Below are 18,646 nucleotides of genomic sequence, written 5' to 3'. Positions count from 1 at the left end.
GACATTGTCATCCACAGTACCAACTGGGAAAGTCACCTACCCAAAGTACAGGCTGTAGTGGACTCCCTTCGGAAAGCTGGCCTAACCTCTAACCCAAAAAAATGTGCGATAGGGTTAGAAGAGACTAAGTACCTGGGATATGTCATTGGGCATGGAGTCATCAAACCCCAAGTTTGGGCTGCAGTAAACGATTATTTTAGTAATTGAGTCTTCTATCGATTATTTTTTACGATTAATCGAGTAATCTAATAAGAAAAAATAAATTAATAGACTGTTTTCCTTTATAAAAACTCATCAGAACCCCTGCCATCAGTCCCCAACACCCTTCGTTCGCCCCTATGCGATCAGCCCAAGTGCATCAGTTCCCCCAGTGCCATCACCTCCCCCCCACTCCAGTGCCATCAGCTCTATTCCCCCAGTGCCTTCAGCCCTCCCCCACCCCAGTGCCATCAGCTCCGTTCCCCCAGTGCCTTCAGCTGTCCCCCACCCCAGTGCCTTGAGCTGCACTGCCCCAATGCCATCAGCCCCTCCATGCCATCCATTGCCATGTCCCCCACTCCCCCAGTGCCATCAGATCAGCCCCTTCATGTCCCCCACTCCCCCAGTACCATCAGATGATCCAGGGCTGTGGAGTTGGAGTCGAGGAGTCTGGAGTTAGGGTACCTGGAGTCGGCAAAAAATGAACCGACTCCTACTAGATTTAAATTGGAATAAAAAAAAAATATGCAAGTTTAAATGTCCCAATTCACAAAAAGTTATAATTAATTACCGTATTTTTCGCCCTATAAGACGCACCTAGGTTTTTGAGGAGGAAAATAAGAAAAAAAATATTTTGAACCAAAAGGTGTGCTTTTGAACTAATGGTGGTCTGTGGATAACACTATTATGGGGGATCTGTGGATGGCACTGTTATGGGGGCATCTGTGGATGGCACTGTTATGGGGGCATCTGTGGATGACACATACAGTGGGGGAAATAATTATTTGACCCCTCACTGATTTTGTAAGTTTGTCCAATGACAAAGAAATGAAAAGTCTCAGAACAGTATCATTTCAATGGTAGGTTTATTGTAACAGTGGCAGATAGCACATCAAAAAGAAAATCGAAAAAATAACTTTAAATAAAAGATAGCAACTGATTTGCATTTCATTGAGTGAAATAAGTATTTGAACCCTCTAACAAAAAAAGACTTAATACTTGGTGGAAAAACCCTTGTTTGCAAGCACAGAGGTCAAACGTTTCTTGTAATTGATGACCAAGTTTGCGCACATTTTAGGAGGAATGTTGGTCCACTCCTCTTTGCAGATCATCTCTAAATCCCTAAGGTTTCGAGGCTGTCTCTGTGCAACTCTGAGCTTGAGCTCCCTCCATAGGTTTTCGATTGGATTAAGGTCCGGAGACTGACTAGGCCACTCCATGACCTTAATGTGCTTCTTCTTGAGCCACTCCTTTGTTGCCTTTGCTGTATGTTTTGGGTCATTGTCGTGCTGGAACACCCATCCACGACCCATTTTCAGTTTCCTGGCAGAGGGAAGGAGGTTGTCGCTCAGGATTTCACGATACATGGCTCCGTCCATTTTCCCGTTTATGCGAATAAGTTGTCCTGTGCCCTTAGCAGAAAAACACCCCCAAAGCAAAATGTTTCCACCCCCATGCTTGACGGTGGGGACGGTGTTTTGGGGGTCATAGGCAGCATTTTTCTTCCTCCAAACACAGCGAGTTGAGTTAATGCCAAAGAGCTCTATTTTGGTGACCACAGCACCTTCTCCCAGTCACTCTCTGAATCATTCAGGTGTTCATTGGCAAACTTCAGACGGGCCTGCACATGTGCCTTCCTGAGCAGGGGGACCTTGCGAGCCCTGCAGGATTTTAATCCATTGCGGTGTAATGTGTTTCCAATGGTTTTCTTGGTGACTGTGGTCCCTGCTAATTTGAGGTCATTAACTAACTCCTCCCGTGTAGTTCTAGGATGCTTTTTCACCTTTCTCAGAACCATTGACACCCCACGAGGTGAGATCTTGCGTGGAGCCCCAGAGCGAGGTCGATTGATGGTCATTTTGTGCTCCTTCCATTTTCGAACAATCGCACCAACAGTTGTCACCTTCTCTCCCAGCTTCTTGCTAATGGTTTTGTAGCCCATTCCAGCCTTGTGCAGGTCTACAATTTTGTCTCTGACATCCTTGGACAGCTCTTTGGTCTTTCCCATGTTGGAGAGTTTGGAGTCTGCTTGATTGATTGATTCTGTGGACAGGTGTCTTTTATACAGGTGACTAGTTAAGACAGGTGTCCTTAATGAGGGTGACTAATTGAGTAGAAGTGTCTAACCACTCTGTGGGAGCCAGAACTCTTAATGGTTGGTAGGGGTTCAAATACTTATTTCACTCAATGAAATGCAAATCAGTTGCTATCTTTTATTTAAAGTTATTTTTTCGATTTTCCTTTTGATGTGCTATCTGCCACTGTTACAATAAACCTACCATTGAAATGATACTGTTCTGAGACTTTTCATTTCTTTGTCATTGGACAAACTTACAAAATCAGTGAGGGGTCAAATAATTATTTCCCCCACTGTATATAGCATCTTATCTTATGTGTCATCCACAGATCCCCCCCATAACAGTGTCCCTGTGTAGTAAATGGGGGCCGGCATCTGTTTCTGTAATGGCAGCGGGGCCCGATTCCTGCTTCATTCAAAAAGTGGGCGGAGCAGGCGCGTGACATAGTGAGCTACGCTACCAGTGCCCCCCCCGGCCTCCTGACTGCCAAGAAGTTAGTAGTAAGTAGTACAGCGCTAGATTTAAGATGATTGGAATACTTTAACAATACCCACAAGTTAGATATGATTACCTTATACTACAGTGAGCGGGGCCCGGTGTAGTAGAATACAGTGACTGCACCGGGCCCCGCTGCCATTACAGAAACAGATGCCAGCCCCCAGTTCCTCCTCCTTCCCAGCCTATTCACCGGACGGTCGCAGCATTCGCCCTAGAAGACGCACTGCTATTTTTCCCCCACTTTTGCGAAAAATACGGTACTTCTATACTGTAAGAATAAAGGCCAATGCATGCAGTGCGTCACGTTACCGCAAAACGAAAACGTTAAGTGACCATGAAGAAGCATGCTTTTCATATGCTTCACTATATGGCACGCAACGCACAGTTAAGGAGCGGCAATACTGTTACAGGGAACGCAACGCCCATGGTTAACCTAGCCTCTCACTAATAACTGATTAAGTAAATATGTTTTTTGCAGGACTAGAGACACTTGTATAAGTGAAGGGAATGGATAGTCAATAGCTCAAGACTGAAGCTGTAAACCATTTGAAAAACTGCTGTCATTCAGCTAAGGCTATAAAAACTTGTAAACTCAGATTGTTAGCTTAAACTTTAAAAATGACTATGGGATTCTACTAGGGAAATCATGTTTTAAAATAAATGCCCCTTCCCCTGCCCCTTCCTGGATCCTCCTACTGCCCTATCTTCAGCAGAAGATCAGCACACAAAGGAGAAGGCAGCAGCTTCCTAGCCAGTAGTTCTGTGGTAATGACATGTATGTATAAAATACATTTGCATATTAAATACAGAGGAGTCTGAGTCGGAAGTACCAAAAACGGAGTCGTCTGAGTATTTATCTACCGACTACACAGGCTTGATCAGATCAGCCCTTCCATGTCCCCCAGTGCCATCAGATCAGCCCTTCCATGTCCCCCAGTGCCATCAGATCAGCCCCTTCAGTGCCATCCATAGTCGGCTGTCCCCCTTCAGTGCCATGTCCCAAGCGCCAGTGAAATAAAATACTTATCTTTCCTGTAGGGGCGCCTCCCCACAGCTACTTCCTCTTCTTCTCCGCACGCTGCACTGTATCCTGACGTCACACAGCGTCAGGTCATAGTGCGCGCTTACGTGCACTATGACCTGACGATGTGTCAGAATCCAGTGCAGTGCGGTACGGGCCGACGGGTGACCACGGAGCGGTAAGTAATAGCAAGCGCTTCACTCCAGCTCCGTGGTCACATGACACAAACGAATCCTCGTTGCAAAAAATTTGCATCAATTATTTTTTTGTGTCGAATTACTTGAATAATCATTTCAGCCCTACCCCAAGTGAACAAAATAGAGGCGATACGGAATTGGCCCGACCTGTCACCACTAGGCAACTAAAGTCATTCCTGGCAATGGTGGGCTATTACATGAGGTTTGTTCCCCACTTTACTACTCTAGCCGCGCCCTTGACAGGACTCTTGAAGGGACACAAGTCAATGATGGTTCGCTGGGATAATCGAGCGGAAGAGGCTTTCTCCGCTTTGAAGTCGGCCCTGTGCAGGTCCCCGGTTTTGGTGACGCCCGACTTCAAAAAGGGAGTTTTTGTCACCAGGATAATCGCTATTGAAGTAAAGCCATAGTCTAATAGCACTTAGTACCTTATTTCTAGATGTGCCTTTGTTTCAGCAATAGATGTTTTTTATCTTCTGAAAATCCAGTTTATTTGGTGTGTAAATGAGCCAATAAGGTGCCCAGAGGGGCGTCACTCTTGCTGGAAGGAGCCCAGGCATGCCTCCTGCTAGTGCCCAAGCCCGCCCTCATGCTGGGAACAGGGAAAAGGGGGGGGAAGAGTTATGGCTGGAATGTGATGTAGGAGGGGTGGGTGGACACATTGTGGCAGGAGGCATGCGTGGGCTCTTTCCTGCAAGAATGACGCCCCTCTGGGCGCCTTACTGGCTCATTTGCATACCAAATAAACTGGATTTTCATTGGATAAAAAAAAATCTATTGCTGGAACAAAGGCACATCTGGAAATAAGGTACTAAGTGCTATTAGGCTATGGCTTTACTTCAATAGCGATTATCCTGTGACAGATTTCCTTTAAAGCTGACCTACAGCAGTGAAGAAAAATGGCTGGGTTGTTATGGAGACCTGGGGAAAAAAAAAAATGTGTATGTGGAGACTAAAAGGCCTGCGAGCTTCTATTGGCTGATAAGGGTCATGTGACCAGGCTTCTATTGGCTAATGCATATTTTTTTTTTTTATATCTCAGGAACGATACGTGCTAGAGAGCTACAACGTTCCTGGACACCTGATGTATCTGTGTGCCAAATTTCGTGTAAATGCGACGGTGCGGATTCCTTTAGCGGACATACATACACACATACCCTCAGCTTTATATATAGCGATGAGCGGCAGGGGTCATATTCAAATTCACGATATTTCGCGAATATTTTCTAGAATATTCGCAAATTTGAATATTCGTTATATTCTACGATTTTTTTTTTTACTCGAAAAATCGACACGGTAATGATCGAGTAATATGCAAATTTTCCCTAATGCGAATTTTTATCGCAAATGTTTCAATTGCCGAGCAAAAACATGATTCCTCCCTGCTTCTTGCTTGTGGGCCAATGAGTCAAAGCACTATATCAAATATATTAGTTTTTTCGAATATTCGTAATATTATAAAACAAGAATATATAGCAATACAGCGAATATTCGAAAAAACAAATGTAGAGCAATTTAACTAATATAGTGACATAATCCAATCTGAACTTCAGATGAGAAAAAAATTACAACTATTAGACAAAGAAGATTATAGCACTATATTAGCTAAATTGCTCTATATTCGTTTTTTTTTTCGAATATTCGCTATTCTTGTTTTAGAATATTATGAATATTCGAAAAAACTAATATATTCGAATTTAAGTGCCATATATTAGTTTTTTAGAATATTCATCATTTTTCCTATTTAAAGTCATGATTCCTCCCTGCTTCTTGCTTGTGGGCCAATGAGTCATTGGCCCACAAGCAAGAAGCAGGGAGGAATCATGTTTTTACTTGGCAATTGAAAAATTAGTGATAAAACTTCGCAATAAAAAAATCTCAAATATTCGAAATTACGAATATATATCACTATATTCTAAATATTTGCGAATTTTCAAAGTACCTATATTCGCGATAAAAATTCGCCATCACATCCCTGTGCCATCCAGAGACAGCAATAGAGGGGAGGTCAGAGAACAGGACACATGGGACGGGGTTGTGCAGGCATTGTAGAGTTCTGTATTCAGGAGCAGCCAGGTTAATGTCAGTGATGACGCCAGGAGCGTAGCTATATGGGAAGTCTGCTTTGGGGCCCGCTCACTAGGAGAACTGAAAGGTTGCATTATCAGGGCCCCCTCAACAGTATTATAAAATTACATTATATACAGTGACAGCATATGCAGTGACACTGTAGGAAACGGACGAAGCGGCTGCCAGGTCTTCTGTTAAAAAAGACGAAGGGTAAGTATCCATTAAATATTCTTCCCTCTACAGGTTACTAATAAGGATACTTTTTCAAGTTGGAACAATATAGCACTCAATTTTCAGCTTTCACGATGGATGTGTCAGTTCCCCTTTCAGACTGACATCTGCCAACGCATCAATCCTAAAAGGTCCACAATGGGGTATATGACTGTTTAAGGTCTAAAAGGATATTTGTTAAAAAAAGTTGCATGAATGAATAATGAAAGAGTGCAGTGCCTACACGGATGACAATTATTTGAATTTTTGGATGATTTTTTAGATTTTTGCAGCCCAATAAAATCTAACTTAATTCCGCTTTTATGTGTAGTCAGACATTTTGTAGAAGCTGATAAAATATATTTATAGCTAAATTCACACAAACAAAACACATAAAACTTGGAACATAACCGAGGAATGTTACTTCAAACCCATAATAAATAGTTCACTGGTGTACATTTGCTTTCCGCAACACGGTTTTCAACTGAGACCATTTGGTGGAATACACAAAATATAAATAATGCGAGTCACAAATAATCTTTCCATTAGGCCTCATGCACACAAATATCCGTTTTGTGGTCCACAAAATACGTATGTGGTCTGTGTGCCGTCTGCATTTTTTTGTGTGGATTCATTGACTTCCATGGGTCCGCATTTTGTGGTTGAGTATAGGGCATGTTCTATCCCTGCAGAATGGACATACGGACACAAATTACTTCTATGTGCTTTGCAAGTCCGAATGTCTGTTCCGCATAAAACAGAACATGTTCTATACTTGTTCACAAAATGCGGACTGCAGACCCTTTGAAGTAAATGGGTCCGCAAAAAAATGTGGACAGCACACGGATCAAATATACGGATACGGTCACGTGCAAAAGGTCTTAGCGGGATAAAACACTCTTACATGTTGTAGCTACACAGCGAAGGCCATTTACAATATATGAAGGGTCAGACAGTAGCTGCCCTCTTGAAGCAGATATATTTCAATAAGGCGAGTTTCACACTAGAGTTTACAGATCTGGCAGGCTGTTCTGGTTGGGAACAGCCTGCTAGATTCTTCATGGCTGGAATGCCGCACGGCCCCATCAAATATAATGGGATCTGGCACTAATCTGCCAGTTTGTGTCCGGCCGATTTCTTACATTCTATGTTGGAACAGCCTGGCGGAAGGCTGTACCGCAGTGTGAAACCAGCCTTACATGGCCTACCTTGGTATCTGTAACAATGTAAGCACAGACCCACTCATGAAAAGTGGAGTGATTACTTTAGGTGAACCAAAGTGTGCAGAAAAAACACTAAAAAGGGCATGCGCTGTTAGATACCATGAAAGTATGAGTGTTTTTCTATGTTCTAGCTGTTTGGCCCAGGTATTGTACTGTACATTGGAGAATGCCAGTAAGAGGTCCCAACCTTTTCTGAAAACTAGTGTTATAAATGCTGAAGATGAAGCTGAATATTATCTATCTCCAGGCGGATTTTAAAGTGCATGTTATTGCAGCAACTCTTCCCATGATATGGGTTTAGAAAACACTTCTCTCTCCAGCCACAAGTCATAGTTCATCTGAAAATCCTCTGGTAGTTCTACGTGTTGACCAAGCACACTCTGGAGACAGTTGTCTACTGGAAGAAATTCCGGGTTTCTATGAGTCCGATCATAACGGCGAGAGTTGAAGCGCTCAATATTGGCTCTTAGTGCACATTCCTCAGCTTGAAAATCCCAGGGGCGAGCATCAAGATCTATGTCAAATAGCAAAAAAAAAAAACTTCATAAAAAAGTCTGTTAAAGAAATTGACACAAAAAAATTAAATCCAACAAGTTCTTAGATGTCATACCGTTTCCGTACGCCCAGTCGTCATTTAGACGGTGTCGCACTTTCTGGTAAATGGCTGACATAGTTTTCATATTACTTTTTCTCCACTGCCGTCCTAGGTACTTGGTCTGTACTTTCAGCAACTTAAGTACATATAGCTGCATCATCGCCTGCTTGACTTTAAGAGCTCTTTTTAGAATGGGGGCAGACTTGAATACCACAAGCATCTATGGAAGAGAAAGTAGCAAGATACATGATAAATAGTAGCTGTAATCGCCAAGCACACAACTCTTTGGGCTCAAAAAGGCAAACACAATGCTACAATAAAATATCGAATCAGTACTGTTAAGAAGCACAGTATTGTGTAGATGATAAAGTGAAGCAGTCATGTGGAAAATGCTGTGCAATCTGCGGGCTTTGTGTCACAGACCAGAGAAGCGGAGCAGACTGATACAGTATATAGTTTTATGGGAAAAGTGTAACTACTCATCATCTGGTGTCCTAAATCTCCTCTCCTTCTATGCTTAGAGTCCAGTGTGGAGAGCAATCACATACAGGACCGCCCACTGGACTCCTAAGCATAGAACAGATCTCGGGCTCTATACTGCTGACTGCATATGTCATGTGTGGTATGGGGAGAGGAGCCGCAGCTGTTGTAACTCCTTTAAGCACATGTAAAGTCCATGAGCACTTCATTCCAGAAGTGAGATGTTCAATGTAAAATTATAATTTAGGCACAAAAATCTACAAAAAGTAGATAATACATCAGTCCCCTAGTACTTAGGAGTGGCTATTGCTTTTTTTACTGACAAGACCACACACCTTCCTCGGTCTACTGTCGTTCACTTCCCATCTCCCACAAGGTTTCAACATGCCGCATTTTTTAGGATTTACTCACAATTACAGAAAAGCATGTGAGGCATTTTAATACTTCATTAAAAGTTAGGCTGCATATTATCACATATATATACACTAAGATTAAGATGGAGTCTACTGACCATGGTTCTAGAGTGCTTCCACTTGGTCAGCTTGTTTAGGATGCGCAGAAGATTTATGCATGAAAACAAGTTACGCCAACAGAATCGATTATTATCTCCAGCTTCCTGTAAGGAGATTACAAGACCAGTTAAAAAAAATAAAAAAAAATAATAAGTTCATATTATTCAATCTTCATATATCAATTCACCAGACTTACCAAACTCTCTGCTGTTAACTCTGGCAACTCATGGACCACACAGTACGGGTAGTCAAGAACTGAAATACTATCAAAATGAAAAAAAAAAAAAAATAATTTGTTTACATGCAATTTACCAGAAATGTAATGCCATTTACCACGCTCGCCTCAATCACCTGTTCTTGGCTGTGATGTACGACATGATATTTTGATTAAAAAATTTCAATATTAAAGGAATGCAATTTGCAAACACCAGGTGCTGAGCCATATATTCCATCTGGGGAGAGAAAAAAAACGTCAGCATGTGACAAAGCGAAAGTGAATACCCGCTATTTGGCGCACACATATTCTGTAACACTTTACAGACAAAGGGTCCTTTATGTTAACAAAAATAACACATACAGAAAGGTAAAGCATTATAAACCATGCAACGGCTTCAGGCAAAAGAGAACAGAGGACATGTGGTGCTGCCAGGGCCGGCGCTACCATAGAGGCAAGGGGGAACAATTGCCCCCGGGCCCCCGACTCCTTAGGGGCCCCCAGCGCCAGCCCGGCCGCAACTACTAATTGAATAATTCTATTGTCAATTTGTGTGCCTGTGTCTGGAGAGACGCCACGCCGCCGCCGCAGTAATGTAATTGATAAATTAAAACTAACTGGGCTGGTCCGGAGTCTGGAGTCAAGTGGAGGGGCCCCCCCTGACTCACCTGATGGTGCCTGCGCTGCCGCTGCTTGTCTCTTTAAGAGATTCGAGACTGGAGCAGCGGCATGCACGGTACAGGCAGGCACGTCTAGGGTCTGGCTGACGTACGTTGCCACAGGCTCCGCCCCCCCCCCCCCCCTGGATTGAACTTAAGGAGGCATTGAGGCAAGGAGCAAGCAGCAATTAACCACCTCAGCCCCCAGTGCTTAAACACCCTGAAAGACCAGGCCACTTTTTACACTTCTGACCTACACTACTTTCACCGTTTATTGCTCGGTCATGCAACTTACCACCCAAATGAATTTTACCTCCTTTTCTTCTCACTAATAGAGCTTTCATTTTGTGGTATTTCATTGCTGCTGACATTTTAACTTTTTTTGTTATTAATCGAAATTTAACGATTCTTTTGCAAAAAAATGACATTTTTCACTTTCAGTTGTAAAATTTAGCAAAAAAAACGAGATCCATATATAAATTTTGCTCTAAATTTATTGTTCTACATGTCTTTGATAAAAAAAAAATGTTTGGGTAAAAAAAAAAAAATGGTTTGGGTAAAAGTTATAGCGTTTACAAACTATGGTACAAAAATGTGAATTTCCGCTTTTTGAAGCAGCTCTGACTTTCTGAGCACCTGTCATGTTTCCTGAGGTTCTACAATGCCCAGACAGTACAAACACCCCACAAATGACCCCATTTCGGAAAGTAGACACCCTAAGGTATTCGCTGATGGGCATAGTGAGTTCATAGAACTTTTTATTTTTTGTCACAAGTTAGCGGAAAATGATGATTTTATTTTTTTTTTCTTACAAAGTCTCATATTCCACTAACTTGTGACAAAAAATAAAAAGTTCTATGAACTCACTATGCCCATCAGCGAATACCTTGGGGTCTCTTCTTTCCAAAATGGGGTCACTTGTGGGGTAGTTATACTGCCCTGGCATTCTAGGGGCCCAAATGTGTGGTAAGGAGTTTGAAATCAAATTCTGTAAAAAATGACCAGTGAAATCCGAAAGGTGCTCTTTGGAATATGGGCCCCTTTGCCCACCTAGGCTGCAAAAAAGTGTCACACATCTGGTATCTCCGTATTCAGGAGAAGTTGGGGAATGTGTTTTGGGGTGTCATTTTACATTTACCCATGCTGGGTGAGAGAAATATCTTGGCAAAAGACAACTTTTCCCATTTTTTTATACAAAGTTGGCATTTGACCAAGATATTTATCTCACCCAGCATGGGTATATGTAAAAAGACACCCCAAAACACATTCCCCAACTTCTCCTGAATACAGAGATACCAGATGTGTGACACTTTTTTGCAGCCTAGGTGGGCAAAGGGGCCCATATTCCAAAGAGCACCTTTCGGATTTCACTGGTCATTTTTTACAGAATTTGATTTCAAACTCCTTACCACACATTTGGGCCCCTAGAATGCCAGGGCAGTATAACTACCCCACAAGTGACCCCATTTTGGAAAGAAGAGACCCCAAGGTATTCGCTGATGGGCATAGTGAGTTCATGGAAGTTTTTATTTTTTGTCACAAGTTAGTGGAATATGAGACTTTGTATAAAAAAAAAAAAAAAAAGAAATCATCATTTTCCACTAACTTGTGACAAAAAATAAAAAATTCTAGGAACTCGCCATGCCCCTCACGGAATACCTTGGGGTCTCTTCTTTCCAAAATGGGGTCACTTGTGGGGTAGTTATACTGCCCTGACATTTTCCAGGGGCCCTAATGTGTGGTAAGTAGGTAAATGACCTGTGAAATCCGAAAGGTGCTCTTTGGAATGTGGGCCCCTTTGCCCACCTAGGCTGCAAAAAAGTGTCACACATGTGGTATCTCCGTATTCAGGAGAAGTTGGGGAATGTGTTTTGTGGTGTCATTTTACATATACCCATGCTGGGTGAGAGAAATATCTTGGCAAAAGACAACTTTTCCCATTTTTTTATACAAAGTTGGCATTTGACCAAGATATTTATCTCACCCAGCATGGGTATATGTAAAATGACACCCCAAAACACATTCCCCAACTTCTCCTGAATACGGAGATACCACATGTGTGACACTTTTTTGCAGCCTAGGTGGGCAAAGGTGCCCAAATTCCTTTTAGGAGGGGATTTTTAGACATTTGGATACCAGACTTCTTCTCACGCTTTGGGGCCCCTAAAATGCCAGGGCAGTATAAATACCCCACATGTGACCCCATTTTGGAAAGAAGACACCCCAAGGTATTCAATGAGGGGCATGGCGAGTTCATAGAAAAAAAAATTTTTTGGCACAAGTTAGTGGAAATTGATTTTTTTGATTTTTTTCTCACAAAGTCTCCCTTTCCGCTAACTTAGGACAAAAATTTCAATCTTTCATGGACTCAATATGCCCCTCAGCGAATACCTTGGGGTGTCTTCTTTCCAAAATGGTGTTATTTGTGGGGTGTTTGTACTGCCCTGGCATTTGAGGGTCTTCGCAATCATTACATGTATGCCCAGCATTAGGAGTTTCTGCTATTCTCCTTATATTGAGCATACGGGTAATGAGATTTTTTTTTTCGTTCAGCCTCTGGGCTGAAAGAAAAAAATGAACGGCACAGATTTCTTCATTCGCATCGATCAATGTGGATGAAAAAATCTCTGCCAAAAAAAGAAAAAAGAGGGGAAAGGCGTCTGCCAGGACATAGGAGCTCCGCCCAACATCCATACCCACTTAGCTCGTATGCCCTGGCAAACCAGATTTCTCCATTCACATCAATCGATGTGGATGAATAAATCATTGCCGGGATTTTTTTTTTTTATATATACAAAGTGTTTGCCAAAGTATATGAACACCGCCACCTCCTCAGCTCATATGCCTCGGCAAACGTATCTTTTACTGCAGAGGAGAAATCTCGTCTTGCAGCGCCGCATACACCGACTTGCATGTAATCTGACAGCAGCGCAATGCTTCTGTCCGAATGCACATCAGTGCTGCAGCTAGTCGATCGGTTGGTCCACCTGGAAGGTAAAAAAAAACAAAACAAAAAAGAAAAAACCAGGCCGCAACGCAATAAATTTATTAACTTTTCAACAGAACATATTAAAAACTTTTTTAACTGAACGTTAACTTTTTTACTTACCGGTATTATTTTTTTTTGTTTAGTTTTTTTTTACCTTTATAGAACAAACCTCTCCTTCCCCATGGGACAATGTGCAAAGCGCAAATCGCCCAAAGATGTGGCGAAGTACGTTATGCACTTTATCCCAGGTGAAAGGAGAGGTTTGCAGCAGCTGTGAGTAAAAGGGCCCTAATAGCCCTGTGTGCCTGTCCTGTGAGATGCAATCCCTATGCTAGGTGTACCTGTGTGTGGTACTTCCGGAAACACTCACCAAAGCATAGGGCAGGGTGGTCAGGACAGTCAGGACAGAAATAGCGGGTGTCACGCCTTATTCCACTCCTGCTACAGACACAACATCTTTTTCGGGGTGACGGTTGGGTTGAGGTACCATGGAACGACACTGGGGAAATGTCGCTCGTGTAGACGGCTAATTACACTGGTGGATGGGGCCACGGAACCTCCTGGATAAAGGAGGTTCTCGATGATCTCTTCCTGGAATTTGAGGAAGGATCGTGTTCTCCCAGCCTTACTGTAGAGAACAAAACTATTATACAGCGCCAATTGAATTAAATATACAGACACCTTCTTATACCAGCGTCTGGTTCTGCGGGAAACTAAATACGGAGACAACATCTGGTCATTGAAGTCCAGCCCTCCCATGAGCGCATTATAGTCGTGGACACAGAGGGGCTTTTCAATGACACGGGTTGCTCGCTCAATTTGGATTGTCGTGTCTGCGTGAATGGAGGAGAGCATGTAAACGTCACGCTTGTCTCTCCATTTCACCGCGAGCAGTTCTTCGTTACACAAGGCAGCCCTCTCCCCCCTTGCAAGACGGGTGGTTACAAGCCGTTGGGGGAAACCCACGCGACTAGTTCGCGCGGTGCCACAGGCGCAAATCCGTTCTAGAAACAAATGCCTAAAGAGGGCCACACTTGTGTAGAAATTGTCCACATAAAGATGGTACCCCTTGCCGAATAAGGGTGACACCAAGTCCCAGACTGTCTTCCCACTGCTCCCCAGGTAGTCAGGGCAACCGACCGGTTCCAGGGTCTGATCTTTTCCCTCATAGATCCGAAATTTGTGGGTATAGCCTGTGGCCCTTTCACAGAGCTTATACAATTTGACCCCATACCGGGCACGCTTGCTTGGGATGTATTGTTTGAAGCCAAGGCTCCCGGTAAAATGTATTAGGGACTCGTCTACGCAGATGTTTTGCTCGGGGGTATACAAATCTGCAAATTTCTGGATGAAATGGTCTATGAGGGGCCAAATTTTGTGGAGCCGGTCAAAAGCTGGGTGGCCTCTGGGACGGGAGGTAGTGTTGTCGCTAAAATGCAGGAAACGGAGGATGGCCTCAAATCGTGCCCTGGACATAGCAGCAGAGAACATGGGCATGTGATGAATCGGGTTCGTGGACCAATATGACCGCAATTCATGCTTTTTAGTTAGACCCATGTTGAGGAGAAGGCCCAAAAAAAATGTAAGTTCGGAAACTTGGACTGGTTTCCACCGGAAAGGCTGGGCATAAAAGCTTCCCGGGTTGGCGGATATAAATTGTGTGGCATACCGGTTTGTCTCTGCCACGACTAAGTCCAAGAGCTCCGCAGTCAAGAACAGCTCAAAAAATCCCAGTGCCGATCCGATCTGAGCTGTTTCGACCCGAACTCCAGACTGGGCGGTGAAAGAGGGAACTACAGGTGCGGCTGAAGTTGGGGGCTGCCAATCAGGGTTTGCCAGCACCTCAGGGATTCTAGGGGCTCTACGGGTTTGTCTGTGCGGTGGCTGCGACGGGGTAACTACTGCACGTGCCACCGTACCAGCTTCAACTGCCCTTCTGGTGCTCGCCACGTCACCATGTTGTACGGCAGTGCTGGTACTAGGTCCAGGGAGGGCTGCGCTGCTTGTGTATGCCTCACCACGTGATCCGGCAGCGACAGCCCCACTCTGCTGCTCTTGAAGCGGATCCTGCATAACCTGTGGTCTAGCAACACGGGGGCGGGTACGCCTGGTGCTGCCAGGGACCTCAACCTCCTCGTCCGAACTTTGGGTCAGAGAGCCACTGCTTTCTACAGGTTCATATTCTGACCCGCTAGATTCGTCAGATGATGGTTCCCACTCCTCATCCGACTGGGTCAGAATCCTGTAGGCCTCTTCAGAAGAATACCCCCTGTTTGACATTTTGGACTACTAAATTTAGGGGTATTCCCTGAGACTACCCAAGAAAAAAAGCAAGCCTGTCTTACAAAGGGGAGGCTAGCGAAGTACCGGAGGCAGCTGCGGTTGATAAAAAATATCAAAACTGATTTTTTTTATCGCCGCAGTGCGTGTAAAATGAATGTGCAGTGATCAAAAAAATATATATTTTTTGTCACTGCGGTGGGGCGGGCGTGGGTGAACGCACGTGTGGGCGACCGATCAGGCCTGATCGGGCAAACACTGCGTTTTGGGTGGAGGGCGAGCTAAGGTGACACTAATACTATTATAGATCTGACCGTGATCAGTTTTGATCACTTACAGATACTATAAAAGTACAAATGCTGATTAGCGATACGCTAAACAGCGAATAAGTGACTGCGGTGCGGTGGGCTGGGCGCTAACTCACGCTAAACTACCTAACCAAGGGGCCTAAACTATCCCTAAAACCTAACAGCCAATACTAGTGAAAAAAAAAAAAGTGACAGTTTACACTGATCACTTTTTTTCCTTTCACTAGTGAATGACAGGGGCGATCAAAGGGGTGATCAAAGGGTTAATTGGGGTGCAGGGGGGTGATCTGGGGCTAAGGTGTAGTGTTTGGTGTACTCACAGTTCAGTCTGCTCCTCTGCTGGATCCAACCGACGAAAAGGACCAGCACAGGAGCAGACAAGCCATATAACAGATCATATTTACTAATATGATCTGTTATATGACTTGTGATTGGATTTTTTGAAAATCGCCAGCCTGCCAGCCAATGATCGTTGCTGGCAGGCTGGTGACGAACTTGTTCTTTAAATTTTGCCGGCCCGCGATGCGCATGCGCGGGCCGGCTTTGAGCGAAATCTCGCGTCTCGCGAGATGACGCGTATATGCGTGATTGTGCGCAGCGCTGCCACCTCCGGAATGCGAATCTGCGTACAGCGGTCCGGAGGTGGTTAAGCAACAAACAAGCAAGCGCCATTGGCATTTGGCAGCCAGCCAGCCAGCCACAGCCCAGAGCCCAGTCTGACTCTGCCAGCAGCGCCAGGGAAGGCCCGCCGCCCACAGACAGAAGGCAGCCAGCCCACAGCCAAGTTCCAAACTTCCACTCACTGGTAGGGTCATAATTCATTGGTTATATTGTTTTGATGTTAATTAAACTGGATCGGATCCATGATCCATCCATCCATCCCATTCCCAGTGTTTCCCACTCAATGACTTACTTAGTCCGGCACCATCTCACCCGTCTGGGCCGTCCCAGTGTACTACTAGCCCGCCCTGCAGGCTGCGGCCCTGGTTCTGTTTGTGTTTGGAGTCAGTTGGACTGGAGAAATGTGCATTGGGGGGGGGGGGGGGGGGGGGGGGGGGGGGCAGTTACTGGTACTGTCCAAACAGAACCAGGGCGGGCTAGTATAGTGGCACTGGGACGGATGAGATGGTGCCTGGGATGGATCCGACCCAGTTTAATCAACCAACCTACCAGTAACTGGCCCCCTCACACCCCCCAAATGCACATTTCTCCAGTCCAACTGTCCAAACAGAACCAGGGCAGGCTAGTACACTGGCATGGGTGAGATGGTGCCTGGGATGGATCCGATCCAATTTAATCAACCAACCTACCAGTAACTGGTTGGTTGATTAAATTGGATCGGGATCCATCCCAGGCACCATCTCACCCGTGCCAGTGTACTAGCCCGCCCTGGTTCTGTTTGGACAGTTGGACTGGAGAAATGTGCATTGGGGGGGGGGGGGGGGGGGGCAGTTACTGGTAGGTTGGTTGATTAAACTGGATCGGATCCATCCAAGGCACCATCTCACCCGTGCCAGTGTACTAGCCCGCATTTGTTTACAATACGGGACGTTAAAGTCAGCAAGTGTCATGTGGGGGGGGGGGGGGGGCCTTTTTGTTTTCCGCCCCAGGGCCCCATTTCACCTAGAACCGGCCCTGGATGATGCAGGACAAAGGTTAAAAGGCATATGACTGGATGGGACCTTCTCCCTTCACCCATGTCCTTTCCCATCCTTTGCTGGAACTTCTGGGGCAGACGTCCATCAAATCTACAAACAAGTATATAGTATATGTCTGGGCTACCAGAGTTAGGCTGAGTTCACGTTGTCGCTGTTTATTTCCGTTATTCTTCTCCGTTAGAGGAGCAAAACAACAAAAATAACGGAAGTGCCGGATAAGACATATAACTGACCCGAATGGACTTCGCTCAGTTTCAGTTTTAAATGTTTTTTTATTTTTTAACAGGAAAAAGAAGCCCGGCATGCGGGACTGTTTCGTTCAGTCTTTTTGATGGAATATGCGACGGAGGCCCTGAAAGGTGTGAATAAGTCCTTTGAAGACTACGTTGCCGTAATTTGTGACAAATCAAACATCGCCTTGATAAAATTTGATTCACCTTTAAGTCTAACACGTCTGTCTTGAGGTCTTACCCCACTTTTTATTTCAAATCCTTTACTGGTTGCAACTATTTTTTTTTAGCCCACTTTCACTCTCACTTTTCAAAACTGGCGTGAGGGGTGTAAAATGCTGCAAAATGTTTGCGCAACTAAGCCCAAAAATACAAATTTTGTGACTTTTTGAAGCCAGAATCCTGCAGTGCAGGGCTTGATAAATTCTTTTTTTTATGTAAAAGCAACTGTATTTTGGAAAAATCTCTGACCTCTCTGTTTTTATTTAGTGCCTATGTGTCATGTGAACCCTCAGTTTAGAAAGACGGAAAAACTTTAAAAAGGAACAGTCCAGGTAAAAAAATTTTTTTTACAGCAGCAAAGCTGTTAGAATAAAAGAAGAAACTTGAAACTCACCATCCTAAACCCTCTTCCATTCCAGCACCACTGCTCCATCTTCCCTGCAGGCTTTGTTTTCCTGCCTGCAGCAGTGAAGTGCCTATATACCACACATGACTGCTACAGGCAATAACTGTCCTCAGAGGTCTTGTGCCATATACCACTGAAACTACTGACTGGCTGCACTGGCCATGTGCAGTATACGGGTACGTCGTCAAGGCAGCCAAAAACATGACACCATGGCTGCAGTGGCAAGGAGAATTGGAGTGTTGGCACTGGAACAGAGGGCGTTGGGAACAGTATGTTTTTTGTAATTCTAATAGCGTCCCTGACTTTTTACTCCGTCAACCCCTTTAACAAATACAAACCTGATAAACATGGTTTAGCTTGAAGTGTTTTAGTAACAGCAGTAACACAGCAGAGATAGCTTTCACAATAATCTCTTTGTGTCGATTCACATCTACTCCCAGTTTCATGCTCTGTAGAACAGTGGTTCTAGAAGAGAAAATGAGGGTGTAAGACAGCAGTGGAGGGGCAAATTCACATAAAACAAAAAAAAATAACTTTATAGAAAGGCACAGATTTTCATTCAGCAGCTGAGCTAAACCATCCTACACATGCGCCCACT

At 44.3% G+C, this 18,646-nt stretch overlaps 1 protein-coding gene across 1 annotated transcript in view; it reads right to left on the bottom strand.

The window, feature by feature from the left end:
• Positions 1 to 6,615: 6,615 nt before the first annotated feature.
• Positions 6,616 to 18,646, bottom strand: part of STRIP1 (striatin interacting protein 1) — a 52,932-nt gene continuing 40,901 nt past the window's right edge. The window contains exons 16-21 of the mRNA XM_040424095.1: positions 18,387 to 18,513; positions 9,434 to 9,534; positions 9,279 to 9,345; positions 9,082 to 9,186; positions 8,106 to 8,310; positions 6,616 to 8,009 (exon numbers count right to left, since the gene is read on the bottom strand). Coding sequence (XP_040280029.1) covers positions 7,762 to 8,009; positions 8,106 to 8,310; positions 9,082 to 9,186; positions 9,279 to 9,345; positions 9,434 to 9,534; positions 18,387 to 18,513 — 853 coding nt within the window. The 3' untranslated portion in view covers positions 6,616 to 7,761. The remainder of the gene's footprint in view (positions 8,010 to 8,105; positions 8,311 to 9,081; positions 9,187 to 9,278; positions 9,346 to 9,433; positions 9,535 to 18,386; positions 18,514 to 18,646) is intronic.

This window comes from Bufo bufo, chromosome 3 (assembly GCF_905171765.1).
Source record: "Bufo bufo chromosome 3, aBufBuf1.1, whole genome shotgun sequence".
Taxonomy (NCBI): Eukaryota; Metazoa; Chordata; class Amphibia; order Anura; family Bufonidae; genus Bufo; species Bufo bufo.
Note: the sequence above shows the minus strand (reverse complement) of the source record. Positions and strands in the feature narration are given on the sequence as shown.